Consider the following 18,521-nt stretch of genomic DNA (forward strand, 5'->3'; position numbering starts at 1 on the left):
GGACCCTGCTCTATGATAAATTTGCCCTTTTACTTTGAAAGTAGACACAAATTGATCTGGATTTTCGATTTGGGCTCCAAACGACGTCATTTGGAAAAATGAGTTATATTTTCTGATTTTTGACAAAAAACGCTTAGATTCTGACGTAGTTCAAGTAAGGAAAGTCTTCAATGGCTCTGGTGGTGCAGCCAATAGAGGAAGTTTAACTTTTCCTGAGGCACAACACATTCCCATTGTTTAACCATTGAATTTCAAGGCCTTGCAAAAGGGACAAATTTTAGACATAGTCCCGATTTGAACACATCTACTCAAGCTATAATCATCGACTTGGCTGTACCTGAATGCCAGGCGATAACTTTCAGGTTGCTCTGATTCCTCGGCACGCTTTCTTTTCTTACTTTCTCTATCAGCAGCAAGCCTGATTTCTTGCTGTTCTTGTGATTCCTCGGCACGCCTTTTTTTTTCGCTTTTTCTTTTAGCAGCAAGTCTGGTTTCATGTTACTCTGGTAGTTCCTCGGTATGCCTTCTTTTTTCACTTTCTCTTTTAGCAGCAAGTCTGGTTTCGCGTTGCTCTGTTAGTTCCTCGGCACGCTTTCTGTTCTTTCTTTCTCTATCAGCGTCAAGCCTGTTTCCTTGCTGTTCTTTTGATTCCTCGGCACGCTTTCTTTTCTTACATTCTCTTTCAGCCTCAAGCCTGTTTCCTTGCTGTTCTTTTGATTCATCGGCACGCTTTCTTTTCTTACTTTCTCTATCAGCAGCAAGTTTTTTGGCATAGACTCTTTGAGCATCTTCCTCGGCTGTTGCCATTGCAAGTTCATCAGCCATTTTAAAGTTAAACATTAATAGATTTCTACGTGAACGCATGTCTTAAATATCTTTAATGACGTCACCGTCATAACAAAAATGACGACAACTAACTTCAAGACGTCAGTCAACACACAAACATGACGTCACCCGACAGACAGACACATCCAGAGACAACTTATTTTTATATATATAGATATATATATAGATATAAATATATATAAATATATATATATATATATATATATATATATATATATATATATATATATATATATATATATATATATATATATATATATATATATATATATATATATATATATATATATATATATAAATAAGTTGTGTGTCGGTTGCCATTGTAGGCTCTTCAATAATTTTACAATTAAACATTTTTCCGTCCACGATCTTCTTACAATTAAGAATTTGTCTAAGAACGATTTTCTCAAATACTTTTAATGACCTCATCGTCATAACGAACATGACAACAACTAACTTCATTATGACATGACGACATGATGACATGACGTAACTCGAAAGTTTTGTGTCTGTTGCCTCTGTAGGTTCTTCAGTCATTTTACGATTAAATATTTTTCCGTCCACGATCTTCTTACAATTAAAAATTTGTCTTTGAACGATTTTCTTAAATACTTTTAATGACGTCATCGTCATAACAAACATGACGACAACTAACTTCATGACAACATGACGTCACTCGAAAGACAGACAGACAGACATAACCCACAAACAACTTATTTTTAGGTCTGTAATTTCATCAGTTGACAAACATGACGTCGTCATAACAAACATGACGACAACTAACTTCATGACGACATACAGCTCAATCCTAATGACGTCAGTCGACAGACAGACAAACAACTTATTTTTATATATATAGATATATATATATATATATGTTGCGTATAAATAGACTGTCAGGTTTACTGACTCTTGAATATGCAACATATAATTGTCCATGGGAAAAACAATCCGTATTCAGATCTAAACCTCATTATTCTAATGATGTGTCCCTGAGTCCCGGTCGTAATTTATATTCCCTGTGTCCCGGTCGTCATTTGTGTCCCGGTGTCTCAGTTTGTAATTTATCTTTGAGTGTCCCGGTCATCATTTATACTCCCTGTGTCCCAGTGTGCCGGTCGTCATTTGTGTCCTGGTGTCCCAGTTTGTAATTTTTCTTTGAGTTTCCCGGTCATCATTTATATTCCCTGTGTCCCAGTGTCCTGATCGTCATTTGTGTCCCGATGTCCCGGTCTGTAATTTCTATCCGAACAATCCCCGTGTCCCGGTAATCATTTATATATCCCGCCTCTGCCCCCGGCGTCCCCGTTGTAGTTGTGTGTCTGTGTCCCGGTCGTCATTTAAATTCCCTGTGTCCTGGTCGTGATTTGTGTCCGGGTTTCCCAGTCTGTAATTTGTCTTTGAGGTTCCCGGTCGTCATTTATATTCCCTGTGTCCCGGTTGTCATTTGTGTCCCGGTGTCCCCGTATGTAATTTCATCAGTTGACAAACATGACCTCAGTCGACAAACAACTTCATGACGCATACAGCTCAATCCTTATAATGACGTCAGTCGACAAAATGACGTCAGTCGACACACACACACACACAGACAACTTATTATATATATATATATATATATATATATATATATATATATATATATATATATATATATATATATATATATATATATATATATACATATATATATATATATATATATATATATATATATATATATATATATATATATATATATATATATATATATATAATATATATATATATATATATATATATATATATATATATATATATATATATATATATATATATATATATATATATATATATATATATATATATATATATATATATATATATATATATATATATATATATATATATGGATTTGTACGTATGTATGGTAAACAAACCTCTTCAGGATTTGGGAATGCCTTCACCTAATCGTACCGCTGCTGTTTCGACATTTGTAGAATTGAATCGTGAACAAAGTTACAGTACGAGTGATCTACTGTCGTATGTACAAAATAACATTTCCAAGTTAACTTTGGAACAAAAAGACATTTATGATACGATAATGCATTGTGTCGATAACAACGTTGGAGAAATTTTCTTTTTGGATGCGCCAGGAGGTACTGGTATAACATTTGTAATAAAACTGATTCTGGCATCAATTCGATCAAAAAATGATATAGCGTTGGAAATTGCCTCGTCCGGAATAGCTGCAACGTTGCTGCCTGGTGGAAGAACTACTCATTCCGCTTTGAAATTGCCTCTGAATTTGCATTCTACAGAAACTCCCACGTGCCATATTTCTAAATCATCTGGGATGGGTAAAGTATTGCAGCAATGCAAACTTATTATTTGGGACGAGTGCACAATGGCACACAAAAAATCGCTCGAGGCTCTGGATCAATGTTTGAAAGATTTGCGAGGGAATTCGAAACCCTTTGGCAGCACATTATTATTGCTTGCGGGAGATTTCAGGCAAACATTACTTAAAATACCTAGATCAACCCCTGCAGACGAAATGAATGCTTGCCTGAAAATTCTAATTTATGGGCACACGTAAAAACATTAAAATTAACTACAAATATGCGTGTCCGATTGCAAAACGATGACTCTGGTCAAACATTTTCAGATCAATTGCTGGCAATTGGAAACGGAAAGCTTCCAGTAGACTCAATTTCAGGACGTATACAACTACCTGCTGAATTCTGTAATTTAGTGACGTCCAAAAATGAATTGATTGAAAAAGTATTTCCGAATATTCTAAACAATTATAAAAATAATAAATGGCTAAGTGAAAGAGCGATTCTTGCACCCAAAAATATAGATATCCACGAAATCAACAATATTGTTTTGACCAAGATTCGAGACCAGACAGTCCTTTACAAGTCAGTCGACACAGTTTGGGAACCAAATGAGGCGGTTAATTATCCATCTGAATTTTTAAATTCCGTGGATCTTTCAGGGTTTCCACCACACGTGCTACAACTAAAAATAGGCGTACCAATAATACTGTTAAGAAATATCAACCCACCAAAGCTTTGCAATGGCACGCGACTTGCCGTAAAAACACAATGGAAAACGTAATAGAGGCCACAATCTTGACAGGGCCTTTTGAGGGTGAGGCTGTTCTTATTCCTCGCATTCCCATGATTTCAATGGATCTGCCTTTTCAATTTAAAAGATTGCAATTCCCAATTCGATTAGCATTTGTAATCACCATCAACAAAGCTCAAGCTCGATCATTAGAAAAATGTGGTATAGATCTTAATACTGATTGTTTTTCCCATGGACAATTGTACGTTGCATGTTCAAGGGTTGGTAAACCTGACAATCTATTTATATGCAACGACAATTGGACAGTGAAGAATTCGCAAGTTTTACGCAGTTAATTTGTATTGTATCTCTCTATCTATCTATACAAAAATGAGTTGTGTGTATGCATGTTTGTTTGTTTGTAAAAAGAGCGTTTGCCTATGACGTCATTATTAGTACATAAGGCTTTGTATATGCACAGACAATGGGAAAGCCAAAAATGTTGTATATTCGCATGTTTTACGTAGTTCGAAACACATATATAAATCTATCTATATTCATAGGTGGTACACAGGGACACAACTACAATGGCGTGTAACTAATATGGCGCGTAGCGACTTACGCGTGCGGGGGGGGGCTTGAGGAGGTGGCGCGAAGCGCTAACCCAACAGCTAGTTCCAAATAAGAAAAAGCCATACGTTTTTCCTGTTTATGATTTTGTTTTTATATTATAGTAAAGAACACCACAGATATACAAATAAAATTTCATGAAAATTGGATTAAATTACATTACATTAAAATTGCAATAATTAAATTACAATAATATTCCAATAAAATGAATTACATTAAAATCGCAATAAAAGATTTTGCAATATAAGGAAGCTTTCATTTCAGCGCGGGGGGGGGGGGGCTTGGGGGGGGCGCGAAGCACCCCCACCAACTAGGTGTTGGTTTTGCGCGAAGCGCCACCCAAACAGCTAGCTTTTATATATATAGATAGACAGAATTGATTGTAAAATAAGTCTGGTTAAATCTTTCTATCAATATTTGTTTTTTTACAGTTGAGAATTAGTTCAAAATATTAATTTTAGTCAGAAAATGTAATATTAGGAAAGAACACAAAAAAGAATCGAAAAGTATGTTCGCCTTGTTGCTATATCAGTTACAAAATCTCAACTCCCAGCAATCAACTGCCACAATCGACTCCCCACCCTTGAGTTTTTTCTACTGTTTGCTTGCATGCTATGATTTTAATATTAATATGGCCACTGCATTAAATGTTTACCTAAATGGAGTCGAATATTAATTTATTCGAAAAGTTAACAATAAAAACTACAAAAAGACTTGATAAGAATATACGATTTACAAATACCAATAATGAAGTTCACTTCTGCATTTAGAAATTTTGGTAGGAGAAGCGTGGTCTCATGACATTTACTGTTAATGGCCGATAATTGACATATTCTACAAGTAAGTGACTTTACAGCTAATTTATTAAGTAAAACTATTACTAAAGAGCGAGGCGTTGAGGAGGGGACGGTCTCTTTCATATACAGAGTAATTTTTGTTCCTTTCAAGTTTTATTGCGACTCTTTACTTTCAGTTTAAAAAACTTTTTTATTCAATTTCTAAACGTTTTTGAATTAATGCAGGTTTTGATTTTGGAATTTGCATATTTATTTTAATTTTTTGGGCTAAATGGCTTTTTCAAAGTTTTGATCTGGTGACTTTTGGGAAAAAATTGAGCTTGGGACGGGGTCTAGTTGCCTAACAATGTTTTTGGTCATTTAAAAATGACCCTAGAAAATTTAAACAAACAAATTCAACCTGGCGAAACAAATTTTTTGTGCTCAGAATACAAACGAGCTACAAATAAACCTTATGGTTACCTTCCATTGGATGTTAATCGAAATTCGCTCGTAGATTTACGTGTGCTAAAGAATATTTTTGACAATGAAATTAATGTATATCTACCCTTGAATAGTAAAACAAACCTTTAGCAGCTACCATGAAATTGAAAAAATTACATCAAAGCTTATATTTATTTTCTGTCCTAGGTAATTATAAGACCACGCCTTAGAAAGCCCATTCTCAAACATAGCATTGACAATAAATTCAATTAACTATCTGAACTTCGTTTAAATTTCATTAAAGGTAATATTCAACTGCTATAAGTAATTAAGCATCAGAAAAAGCCACATCGTTCACATGTGAACAACCAAGCTTGCATAAATAAAGCAAACAATTTAAAAAGAAATGACTTGTCCAAGCGGGTGTTAGTTTCTTTTCATTGTTAATACCAATAATAGCGGAATTTTTAAACACACTTTTCTAGAAAAACTACTATACGTTATAAATCGATTCCAACTGAACTTCTGAACTTGTTACTCCACCAAAAGAGAACTCCTAAGATGATCTTAATAAATTTTCTAACAATGAAAAAATTGCCGATGCTGGATAAGTAGCTTTCCTTCATGATGCCCTTCAACCTGAAAATGGGCGTAAACCCTACCGTGAAATATCACTCATAATAAGTTTCATGTATCAACCACCAAGTTTTGAAAGTTCAGCACCACTACCAGCACAATAACTGCAAAAACAGGAAAGGGAAGATTTATCCTAAGTTTCATCAAGTCTTGTAGGCCTAATGCCTTAATCTTATGAAGAGCAAAGTAAAAAACTCTTGACTTATATCGTTGGAAATGAGAATGTACAAATTGATGACAAAAAGAATGAAATCTGAATCCGACATAAGAGTTACAATTTATTTTATTTAATATATGATATGGCAACAAATCCTAAAAGACTTGAATCATTTGATGCTTATTTTTATATATTTAGACCTCCACTTTCAGATTGCTAAGGCACAAGCATAACCAGGGACATTCTGAAAGTCACCTTTGTTATCAACCATACCCTTAAATTATATTTTAATGAAACAAAAGAACAATTTAGAGAAAAATATGGCGATGATGCATGTGAAGCAAAACAGATTCTGTCATTTCATGGCCCACCTCCAAGTTGTTACCTTAATCTTAGAATAAGCAGAAACGCTTAATTCCCAACTTGATAAACAATTCAATGTAGAGACATGAAATAATCTTGGAAACTTAAGAGCAGAAATACATGATAAGAGTATGAGAAAAAGAGAATTTGACGTCATTAGAAAATCAATCTGATAATATAGTAACGAATGAAATATTTTATGTTTTTAAACAAATTCCAGGAAGTCATAATTGCAAAAGTATTTCGAATTATTTTCAAATGTATTCCGAAATTTTACAAAACAACATATTGGTACGTTCTCAAATGCTAATTTGATGAGCGTTAAACAACATGGCAATAATCAGTCATTCAAGGACATTCTTAAAACACTAACGCTGTTATCCTGATTTTTCTTTACAACAAAATGAGCTTTAATAAATTAAGTATTGATGCCATTGATTTAAAGAACAAACGGGTTCTTATGAGAGTAGATTTCAACGTTCCTTTAAAAGAGGATAAAATCACAAGCAATCAGAGAATTGCTGCCACACTTGAGACAATAAGGTATACTCTTGAGCAGGGTGCAAAGTCAGTTGTGCTTATGTCGCACTTGGGCCGTCCATATGGACGCAGAGAGCTCAAATACTCTTTGAAACTTGTGGCTGAGGAGCTCAAGAAGCTTCTTGGTAAAGATGTCAAATTTTTGGATGATTGTGTTGGAGCCGAAATTGAAAAGGAATGTGCTGACCCCCCTCACGGCTCTATTATATTACTTGAAAACCTTCGGTTCCACTTAGAAGAAGAAGGGAAAGGAATTGATGCTTCGGGACAGAAACTAAAAGCCTTCCCAGTAAATGTGGCAAAATTCCGTGATTCCTTAAAAAGGCTGGGAGACGTTTATGTGAATGATGCCTTTGGCACTGCTCATAGAGCTCATAGCTCTATGATGGGAGACGGGTTTGACATTCGAGCCGCAGGATTTTTGCTGAAAAAAGAACTTCAATATTTTGCCAAAGCCCTTGAGAATCCAGACCGACCATTCCTTGCTATTTTAGGAGGTGCTAAAGTTGCTGATAAAATACCACTTATTGAAAGTCTTCTTGATAAAGTTGATGACATGATTATTGGAGGTGGAATGGCATACACGTTCTTAAAAGTAATAAACAACATGGAAATTGGAAATTCTCTTTTTGATGCTGAAGGTTCTAAAATTGTAGAAAAACTCGTTGCGAAAGCCCAAGAGAAGAACGTTACTATTCATCTTCCAGTTGATTTCGTAACAGCTGACAAATTTGCTGAAGATACTAATACTGGAAGTGCTAAAGTTGCTGATGGGATTCCATCTGGCTGGATGGGTCTTGATGTTGGACCAGAAACAGTTAAAAAGTTTGTTGAGCCTATTTCAAAAGCTAAAACCATTGTATGGAATGGACCTATTGGAGTTTTTGAATTTCAAAAATTTGCATATTCTACTAAAGCTATTATGGATGCAGCTGTAGATACTACAGCTCGTGGTGCCACTGTTATCATTGGTGGTGGTGATACTGCTACTTGTGCTGCTAAATGGGGCACTGAAAGTAAAGTAAGTCATGTTTCTACTGGTGGGGGAGCTAGTCTAGAGCTTTTGGAAGGAAAGATCTTACCAGGAGTTGCCGCCCTTTGTGATGCTTAGATGTGAGGGTAAGTAAGGTGTGTGTTAGTCTAATCTATAGGATTTTCTTGTGATAATCTATGATCTTTCCTTAATTCATGTTTTTCTTAAATAAAATACTCTTATCATGAAAAAAAATTCTGACGATAGATTTACCCTAGCTTGTGCCAGCCTTGCAAGATCCCTAAGCTTGTGTGCCTCCTTAGTAATGTCAATAGTCGTTGCTGGTGATATGAATGCGAGTGTGCTGACTTGACACATTGACAACGACTCTCCCTTCACTTATATTCATAATTCCAGCTCAGTATCGTTCTTGGACCTTATACTTTGTTCTTCTTTGTTTACTCCTGCTGAACCATGCCATGTCGATTTTTCTTTTTGTGATTCTGATCATTTCCCTATCCTGAACACTTTTGCCATCGATAGTTCCTAGTCTCGAACCAAGGTAAGAGTTGAAAATGGTCAGTAAAGAAGGAGTAGAATAAGACGAATAAAATCTAATACGCTACTATTGAATTATGTTGATATTCTTGATTTGAGTAGATCTCTGGCTTTAATAGAGAAGAATTTTTCAAGTTTAAATGAGGAGTATAACAATGCTGGTCTAAAATTAAATCCGAGTAGGAGTGATGATTTAAGTTCAATTCTAAACGACCAGGTTCTGATAGTACCAAGTCACTTTTTAGGTGATTCTGATATCGAACTTCCGTTATCCCTAACTTATCTGGTTTTACCCCTTTGTACTGAACTGAAAAGTATGTGTGCAGGGCTACTTAGTCATTTCAGCACGAAAACTAGAACAGCTTATGGACTACTAGTTAATGCTGAAATACGTTGCAACAGGAATTTTATGGCTAGACTCTATAACGCTTACACAATTCCTTATGTCCTAGTCCTTGCTCCTTTTTGGAAGCTATTTACCATGACTGATTTACGGACAATCCGTAAGCTATATTACAAGTATGCAAAGCATCTTCCAAGTCTTCCTCTTTGGACTCGTAAATGCAAAGTGTCGCGACTTTATGATGTTCCTTCTCCCTTTGTAGCTGTAAACAAACAACGTTAATGAATTATTGATAGATTGATTGAATCTGATTTATTAAACACAGTTTTAAAATCATTTTAGAAACCCAAGTTTGAATATTTTGAATCCAAAAGAATCCAACAATCCAAACAATTAGGTAAATGTTCTTAACACGTCGATGGGACCTATAAATTATTTCCAAGAATTAAAATATAATAGTTTTGGGCATCAAGTCATGGTAAATTTTAGGGAAAAAATTCTACAAGAAGGCCCCGATCGATTCCGTTGATTTTTGAACTAAAATGGAATAGTTGTGGGCAATCGACTCTTTAGATCTCTTGGACCTAGTTTTTCGGATTGCTGATACATTATGATGTCGCATCTAATGTATACTTTAAAGGGTATCATGGGTGACGATGTAATTTGTTCTTTACTAGTTCTTGATGCGATAAAGCGTTTGGCTTTCTTGGCACATGCCTGTTAAAGGTCAAATATAGACTGAGACGAAATCTATATATATATAAAAAAAAGTTGTCTGTGTGTGTGTGTGTCGAGTGACGTCATGTTTATGTGTCGATTGACGTCATGTTTTCGACTGACGAACAAACAGACCGGGACATCGGGACACAAATGACGACCGAGACACTGGGACATCTATCTATCTATATATAAATATATATATATATATATATATATATATATATATATATATATATATATATATATATATATATATATATATATATATATATATATATATATATATATATATATATATATATATATATACATAAACTAGCGGTTGGGGTGGCGCTTCGTGCAACCCTAACACCTAGTTGGTGGGGGTGCTTCGCGCCCCTCCAAGCCCCCCCGCGCGCGTAAGTCGCTACGTGCAGTATTAGTTACGCGCCATTGTAGTTGTGTCCCTGTGTCCCACCTGTGAATATAGATAGATATATATATATTTTTTTAACTACGTAAAACTTACGAATATACAAAATTCTTGGCTGTCCCATTGTCTGTGCATATAAATAGATTGTCAGGTTTACGGACTCTTGAACATGTAACATATAATGGTACATGGGAAAAACAATCTGTATTTAGATCTATACCTCTTTATTCTAATGATTACCCTTGAGCTTTGTTGATGGTGATTGCTAATCGAACATTCTCTGTGTCCCCGTCGTCATTTATATATCCCCCTGTGTCCCCCGGCGTCCCCGTTGTTGTTGTTTCCCTGTGTCCCCGTCGTCATTTGTGTCCCGGTGTCCCAGTCGGTAATTTCTCTTTGAGTGTCCCGGTAGTCATTTATATTCCTTGTGTCCCGGTCGTCATTTCTGTCCCGGTGTCCTGGTCTGTATATACATTCGTTTCTGAATTGGTCTTTTTTAGTTTTTAGTTTTTTACCTTTTTTAGTTTTTTTAGTTATACCTCATGATTCTAATGATTGCCCTTGAGTTTTATTGATTGTGATTGCTAATCAAACATTCCCTGTATCCCCGTCGTCATTTATATATCCCCCCGTGCCCCCCCCGGCTTCCCCGTTGTAGTTATGTCTCTGTGTCCCGGTCGTCATTTATATTCCCTGTGTCCCGGTCGTCATTTGTGTCCCGGTGTCCCGGTCTGTATAAACATTCGTTTTTGAATTGGTATATGATGAAATAAATTTTTGTATTTTTCCCCTTTTTTCTTTTTATTTTTTTTTGGTTTTTACTTTTTTTTTCTTTTTTCTTTTTAGTTTTTTTTGTAGTTTTTACCTTTTTGGTTTTTTATTTTGATTTTTTTTTAGTTTTGGCGTTCTCCTGTTTTTCTTTTTTAGTTTTTTTAGTTTTTTAGCTTTTTTATTAGTTTTTAGTTTTTTTCTTATTATTTTTTGTAGTTTTTACCTTTTTTTTAGCTTGTTTAGTTTTTTTACTTATGTCCTGGTCGTCATTTTTACTCCCTGTGTCCCGGTCGTCATTTGTGTCCCGGTGCTTTGTTGATGGTGATTGCTAATCGAACATTCCTTGTGTCCCGGTCGCTTTCTCTTTGAGTGTCCCGATCGTCATTTATATTCTCTATGTCCCGGTGTCCCGGTCGTCATTTGTGTCCCGATGTCCCGGTCTGTAATTTCGTAGTCGAAAACATGACGTCAGTCAACACACGAACATGACGTCACTCGACAGACCCACACACACACACACAGACAACTTATTTTTATATATATAGAAGATAAGTTGTCTGTGTGTGTATCGATTGACGTCATGTTTGTATGTCGATTGATAGCAACATGTCCAAAAAGATAGCAACATGTCCAACATGTTTGTGTGTCCCAAAAGATAGCAACAATGCAAGCTAATCCTGAGAATTTACGAATGTATTATCGGTATTATAAAGCATATTCAAAATTACGGATTAGAATTCGCTTTGGTAGTTATAGTAAAGCAAAACACTGAATAAAAGCTATGTACAAGAATAACTGCTGCGGTTAAGGCAGGAAATGAGGTTAGTAGCTGGTTTCGTTCTAAATTATGAGTTCAGGAGGGTTGTGTCCTATCCCTAGTTTTATAGATCTTTTTGATGGACTTAGTCCTAAGGAACACAGTAATGGTAATGGGAATAAGTAATCAATTGTGGATGCAAAAATTTTCTAGACTAAGATAGTCGTGAAGATTTCAGCATCCTAGATTAACGTTTTAGCAAAATTAATGCATTTTTCAACGTTTCGACTTCAATATAAAAGAGAAGGTTCAAAATTAAAGTCAAGAAGACTAAGAAGCAGTGAAAGTGAAGAGAAGACGCTGGGTAACAAGAGAATCGATCAAGTTGAAAGCTTCAGTTACCTACGTAGTGTAATTGAGAAAAATGGTGTATCCTGGGATTATTTTAAAATAAAATAGCCAAGGCCAAGCTACTTTTTCATGTTGGAAAAAAGTTTGGAAGAGTATGAAGATGAGTCTTTCGAACTAACATTAAAATATGAAAGCTACAGTGAAAAAAGTGATCAAACATGGTTTCAAAGCTTCGCTGCTCCAAAAAAAACGGGGGAGGACTTGCTATATGTGTTCCAGAGACCCTATCTATATATTGTTTTGGGTAACTGAGTTACTAATCATATTTCAATCAGTTAGTTATGCGACAAATGTGGTTCAATTCGACAGTATAGGCATATAATAAGAGAAATGTTGAAACAGTTGAGACGCGTTCTATGGATAAAGGATGACAATATGCTAAAAAGATCGTTCTTGATTGTCAACTATCAACAGAAAAACAAAAATCAAGTCTTCCTCATTTGCATGAAAGGTTGTCGCAAGAAAAGATTTAAGGGGAAAGGAAAACCTCTTGGGAAGATGGCTTTGAATATATTGGGATGGAGGAGGACCGTGGGTGCACTGCTGTATTGGCCTCAGTTGACTTAGTGCTAATGTAAGTTATTAGTAGCATCATTTCAAATGCACTGACTGCAATTGATTGAAAAGATGAACTGTTAACAATGTTGCACTGTTTAAAAATATATGTGGAATATGGACATAACGAAGACTCTGATAATGTAACAATAGGTCTTGTAACAACTGATTCTACCTAAGATAATTTGAATTCAAGCTACAAGAAATAACTATTCCCTGCTTGGCCAGTCATCATATTCACTTTTTAATTTTATGCATATAAAACTAACTTACAGTTCTGAAGGCATGCTGGGCTTGGAAATCTAACAGATAAAAAAAAAATTACGCAGTCTCCTATACTGTTTATGAAAAGTGCATTTCTACATAGACAAAATTGATTGTAAAGTAAGTCCCATTAAATCTTTCCATAGATGTTTGTTTTCTGCAGTTCAGAATTTAGTTCGTGATATTTGTTTTAGTCTCAAAGTTCCACATTAATAATAGTAATAATAATTTATTTATAACCCACAAAGTACATTGAACTGTGGAGTAAACACACAAAAAAAGAAAAAAACAAGACAAAAAACATAACAACATAAATAACATAGCAGCATAACGACATACAACATAAATAAATTACATCCAATCAAAAAATGGCCAAAGAGGGTCAAAAACACCGACCATTTGCCGAGTTTTAAAACATATATCTTTAGATAAATGTTTCAGTCGCGAGGGCGCATCAACGATGTCAAATTTAGAGACGACTGTATGATTCCGATACCGCCGAGGCAGACGCAGCAAATACTTGCAATACTTAAAATATCCTGAGCGTATTTTCTTTGTATCCTTCTTGCGAAGGAGGAAAGCAAAACCAGAAAGATAAAAAACAGCAGGGGCACAAAAACTAGAATAAAGACGGCATAGTCCATTTCGGTTATACCGACCACGATTTGGTGAAATTTTCGCGTATCCAACCCGCATACTTTTCAGCACGCTGGACGTAATAGCGGAGCAAGTAGACGAAAGTGACGTGGAAAAAGAGAGACCCAACCATTTAATTCTTGCTGAACATGGTATAGTTGAAGAACCCAAGCAAAGAGGTGATGCTGGTGGAGGACTCCCAAAACACAAAAACTCACATTTGGAGGCATTAACTGAAATGCCTACTGTGGATAGTGCGGCTGAAAGCCGGTAGAAGTTGGTAATTAGACTATTTTTTGTCCTGCTAAGAAGCAGAACATCATCAGCATATGCAACGTGACTAATGCCTAAATCATCATTGTAAAAAATTGACGGTTGAAGACGTTGGAGACACGAAGCTAAAACACATTTAAAAATGCTCGGGGATAACACGGCACCTTGCCTAACGCCTTTTTTAACAGGAATATACTCCCCTACCGTACCATTCCACTTCACCATAACTGAAGAATTAGCATACCAATACTTAAGCACGGAAACAATATAAAGGTTAAGACCCGAGGCTGCTAGAGAAAACAAAGCATTTGAATGAATTACATTATCAAAAGCACTAGATATGTCAACAGTCAAAGAATACAGGGGACTTTTTTGAGCAACAGCTTGTTTCATTAGCCGACCCACAATATGGTGAGCTTTAAAACAGCCCATACCTTTTCTAAAACCAAGCTGGAAGGGTGTAAAATTGCACTTGGAGTTAATGGCCGGTAGCAGTACATATTCAAATAGCTTACTAACAAAACAAGACACAGTGATAGGACGATAATTAGAGCAAGCACTGGGGTCCTTACCCCTCTTGACTATGGGAGATATACAACCGGACAAATAACTATCTGGCACAACGGACTGTGCCAAACACATCTGAAACAATAATTGCAAATGCTTCGGCAGTTCAGGACAATCATAAGCAAAAAACTTGAAGCAAAGACCATCACTATCGAGAGACTCAGACGTATTCACTTGCATAAGAGCTCGGAGTATAACACCAGATTTCACCGACAACACTTGAGATTGGTTGATACGAATTGGGAGGATTGAGTTTACAAGCTTTGTAAAATGATTTTGGAGATTAATATTAAATGAAAGCAAAAATTTTTATAATGAGAAACGAAGTCACATAGCCGAAGAGACGAATTAATTGGAGGTGAACACTTAACACTGTTTATAACACGATCCCAGGATTTCTTGTCACAAGGACCATCCCAGGCATTCAGTCTCGCTCTACGCAGGGAATATTTGTACTCTCGTTTGGTTTTCGGTTTTATTTGATGTACTGAACCAGAAGAAGGACGATTACAGGCTATCCACATACGGAGCCAGAACTTAGCTTTTTGCTTAGCTATCTTCACTTTAGGATCAACTTTCCAAAAGGGATTGCGAGTAACCGTTCGCACGCACTCGGAGGGTACAGCTGTTTTAGCGGCAGACTTTAGACAGAACACTATTTGCTGATAATACGAGTTGATATCTATCCGCGTTGAAGTTGTAGATACAGATATTTGCAATAAGTGGAAAGGCACTTTAATAGATGATAATAACTGGGACAATGTCAATACATAAAGTGGAACATTGGTATTTTCCCAATTTAACTTTGAGAACCACTTGGGAGAGTTACGTTGCACAGAGGTCGCCATGGAGCAAGATAGTTGGCACGTGATTGGTAAATGATCGTCGTTGATTTTAGAGTCTTCCACATGAACTATTGATGAAAGTAGAGTTGAATCTGACACAATTACATGATCAAGGTTGGAAGTAAGACCACCCCGATTGTGAATATAAGTAAATAGAAGATCTTTATCAGCAAGATGGAATCCTCCAGGTAGTGAATCGAGAAAGATTTCAGATCGGTCGGAATTAGATAATAAGTCAGTGTTCATGTCACCGGCGAGAACCCATTCGGTATTTTGTTTTGAAAGGTCGTTAAGTAGTGTTCGTAGGCGATTACATGCTTGTGAAAAACTAGACAATGACTGCACAGTCTTTGTATTACAGGGGAAATAAATGTTTGTAAATGCGGTATCACCACATTTTGTCGCTAAGATGTAAGCGTCGCTTTGCAATAATATAGGCTGAGTCTTGTGTCTGAAATAGATGGCCAGACCTCCTGATGGTCTTCCACGGGTTTTTTGGGCGGCTCTCAAGAAGGTATAATGGGTCCGAGAACGCTTTAGGCTATCAATAGGTTGTCACCTCCGCAATCCCTTGCTCTTTACACTATAGCATTTAATTGCTTTAAGAAGTAGAATTGTGGCAAAGAGTCAAACTTTAGCTTAAGAGCGAGCGATTGTGGAGGGGACAACCCATTTCATATACGGAGTAATTTCTGCTCGTTTTAAGTTTTGATGTCGCTCCTTACTGTCAGTTAAAAAAAAAACGTTTTTTTATTTAATTTCTGAGCGTTTTTGAATGAATGCATGTTCAATTTTGGCCCTCTGTACATAAATTACTGAAATGAATTTTGTATATTAATTGTTTTCTTGGCTAAATGGCTTTCTCTTAGTTTTTATCAGACGATTTTGAGAAATAAGGGATGGAGAGTAAGGCCTAGTTGCCCTTCAATTCTTTGGATACCTAAAAAGGCAACTAGAACTTTAAATTTTTAACGAACATTTTCATTAGTAAAATATATACGTAATTTATGAATTAACTTACGTAACGAACTTACATAACGAACTATATTCGTATGTTTTTATTGCGTATATGAGAGAGTTCTACCCTCGTCGATACCTCGCTCTTTACGAGGAGGTAAACCCCTCATATATACACAATAATTTCTGCTCGTTTTAAGTTTTAATGCTGCCACTGGCGCCATTGGTTAGTGCACGGTACTCATATGACAGTACAAAGTAAATCCGGGGTTGCTGCAATGGTGTTCCTCATTTTCAGTAGAAAAAAACATTTCATATTTATTTTTTCATTGTTTTTATAAATAATGGTAAAAAATCCTGAGCCCTCTTCATTGAAAGTCTCCTCTCCCATGAGAAGTTTTCCATGGAGAGAACCTCCAACGGAACCGCCCCCCACCTCAACTCTCCCTCCCAAACCAAAAAAAATTCCCATGAAAACGTCCGTAAACTTCCCAGTAACCATTGCTCTATGTAAACACAGGTCAAAGTTTGTAACCTACAACGCCTCCCACGGGGACTGCGGGGGAGTAAGTCGTCCCCAAAGACATAGTTATTAGTTATTTCGACTATGGTCAATAAAATGGCTATCTCGGAATTTTGATCCGGTGGCTTTGGGGAAAAATGAGTGTGGGAAGGGTCCTAGGTGTCCTCCAATTTATTGGTCACTTAAAAGGGGCACTAGAACTTTTAATTTCCGTTACAATGAGCCCTCTTGTGACATTCTAGGACCACTGAGCCGATACGATCACCCACGGGAAAAAGCAAATAAACACGCATGCGTCATTTGTCTTCTGGCAAAAATGTGAAATTCCACATTTTTGTAGGTCGGAGCTTGAAACTCCAACAATAAGGTTATCTTTTACGCTGAATCTGATGGTGTGATTTTCGTTTGTATGACTTTTGAGGGGTGTTTTCTCCTATTTTCTAAGATGAGGCAAATTTTCTCAGGCTCGTAACTTTTGATTGGTAAGACTAATCTTGAAGATAGTTATATATTTAAAAACAGCATTGAAATACGATTTTTTGTATGTAACTATTGGTATCGAAATTCCATTCATTTAGTTTCACTTAATACTGATCTGGGTCGCTCCTTACTACAGTTCGTTGACACGAACTGTTTGTTGTATAAAATTGTTCAAAGAATAAAGAAATGGTGATTGCAAAAATATTTGAATATATTCTGACAATGGGATAAAGCTATTTAAAACCTTAAAAAAGGAAACAAAAGTTTTAAACTTAGTAGAAATTTGACTTGATTCAATATTAATACTTGCAGCTCAAAAAGAAAGCATCGTCAATCCTAAAATGTCATAAAAATGGGAACACCAGAGCAACACGAAATCAGGCTTACGGCTCAAAGAAAAAGGGCCAGATTAGGAATGTCCAATTTATGTCAACGAAGGCGTGTCGAGGAAAAACCAGAGCGACGGAAAACCAGGCTTGCGGTTGAAAATGAAAGTAAAAAATAGCAATGAAATATTTTGTAATATAAGGAAGCTTTCAATTCAGTAATTTGCAAAAGCGAATTTGAAGCTCTTATCAAACTATAATAAATTATTTAAAGAGTAAAAAACTGGTGATTTCAAAAATATTTGAATATATATTGACAATGGATTAAATCAATTCAAAAACCTTCAAAAAGAAAAACAAATATTTTGAAGTTTAGTAGACATTGTTGTTAAAAATTGGACTTGATTCAATATTAATACTTGTGGCTCAAAGAGAAAGCATCATCAATTCTATAATGTCACAAAAAAGGGAACACCAGGAAAAAAACACCAGAGCAACGCAAAACCAGGCTTGCGGCGCAAAGAGAAAGGGCCAATTTAGGAATGTCCAATTTAAATCAACGAAGGCGTATGGAGGAGTCACCAGAGCAACGCGGAACCAGGCTAGCGGCTGAACGATAAAGTAAAAAAGAAGGGATGTCGTGGAATCTCTAGAACAACGCGACACCAGGCTTGCGGCTCAAAGAGAAAGTACCAAAAGAAATCGTG

The 18,521-nt window shown here is 36.1% G+C and overlaps 1 protein-coding gene across 1 annotated transcript; it reads left to right on the forward strand.

Annotated features, from left to right (window-relative positions):
• Positions 1-7,306: 7,306 nt before the first annotated feature.
• LOC136039035 (phosphoglycerate kinase-like) lies at positions 7,307-9,081 on the forward strand. The gene has a single exon (XM_065722533.1). The coding sequence runs from the start codon at positions 7,307-7,309 to the stop codon at positions 8,552-8,554; it is 1,248 nt and encodes a 415-aa protein (XP_065578605.1). The 3' UTR covers positions 8,555-9,081.
• Positions 9,082-18,521: the final 9,440 nt, after the last annotated feature.

Source organism: Artemia franciscana, chromosome 19 (genome assembly GCF_032884065.1).
Source record: "Artemia franciscana chromosome 19, ASM3288406v1, whole genome shotgun sequence".
In the NCBI taxonomy this organism is placed as follows: Eukaryota; Metazoa; Arthropoda; class Branchiopoda; order Anostraca; family Artemiidae; genus Artemia; species Artemia franciscana.

What these genes read in the sequence shown, in the direction of transcription:
- LOC136039035 (XM_065722533.1), top strand. Translation starts at nt 7,307, where the DNA reads ATGAGCTTTAATAAATTAAGTATTGATGCCATTGATTTAAAGAACAAA.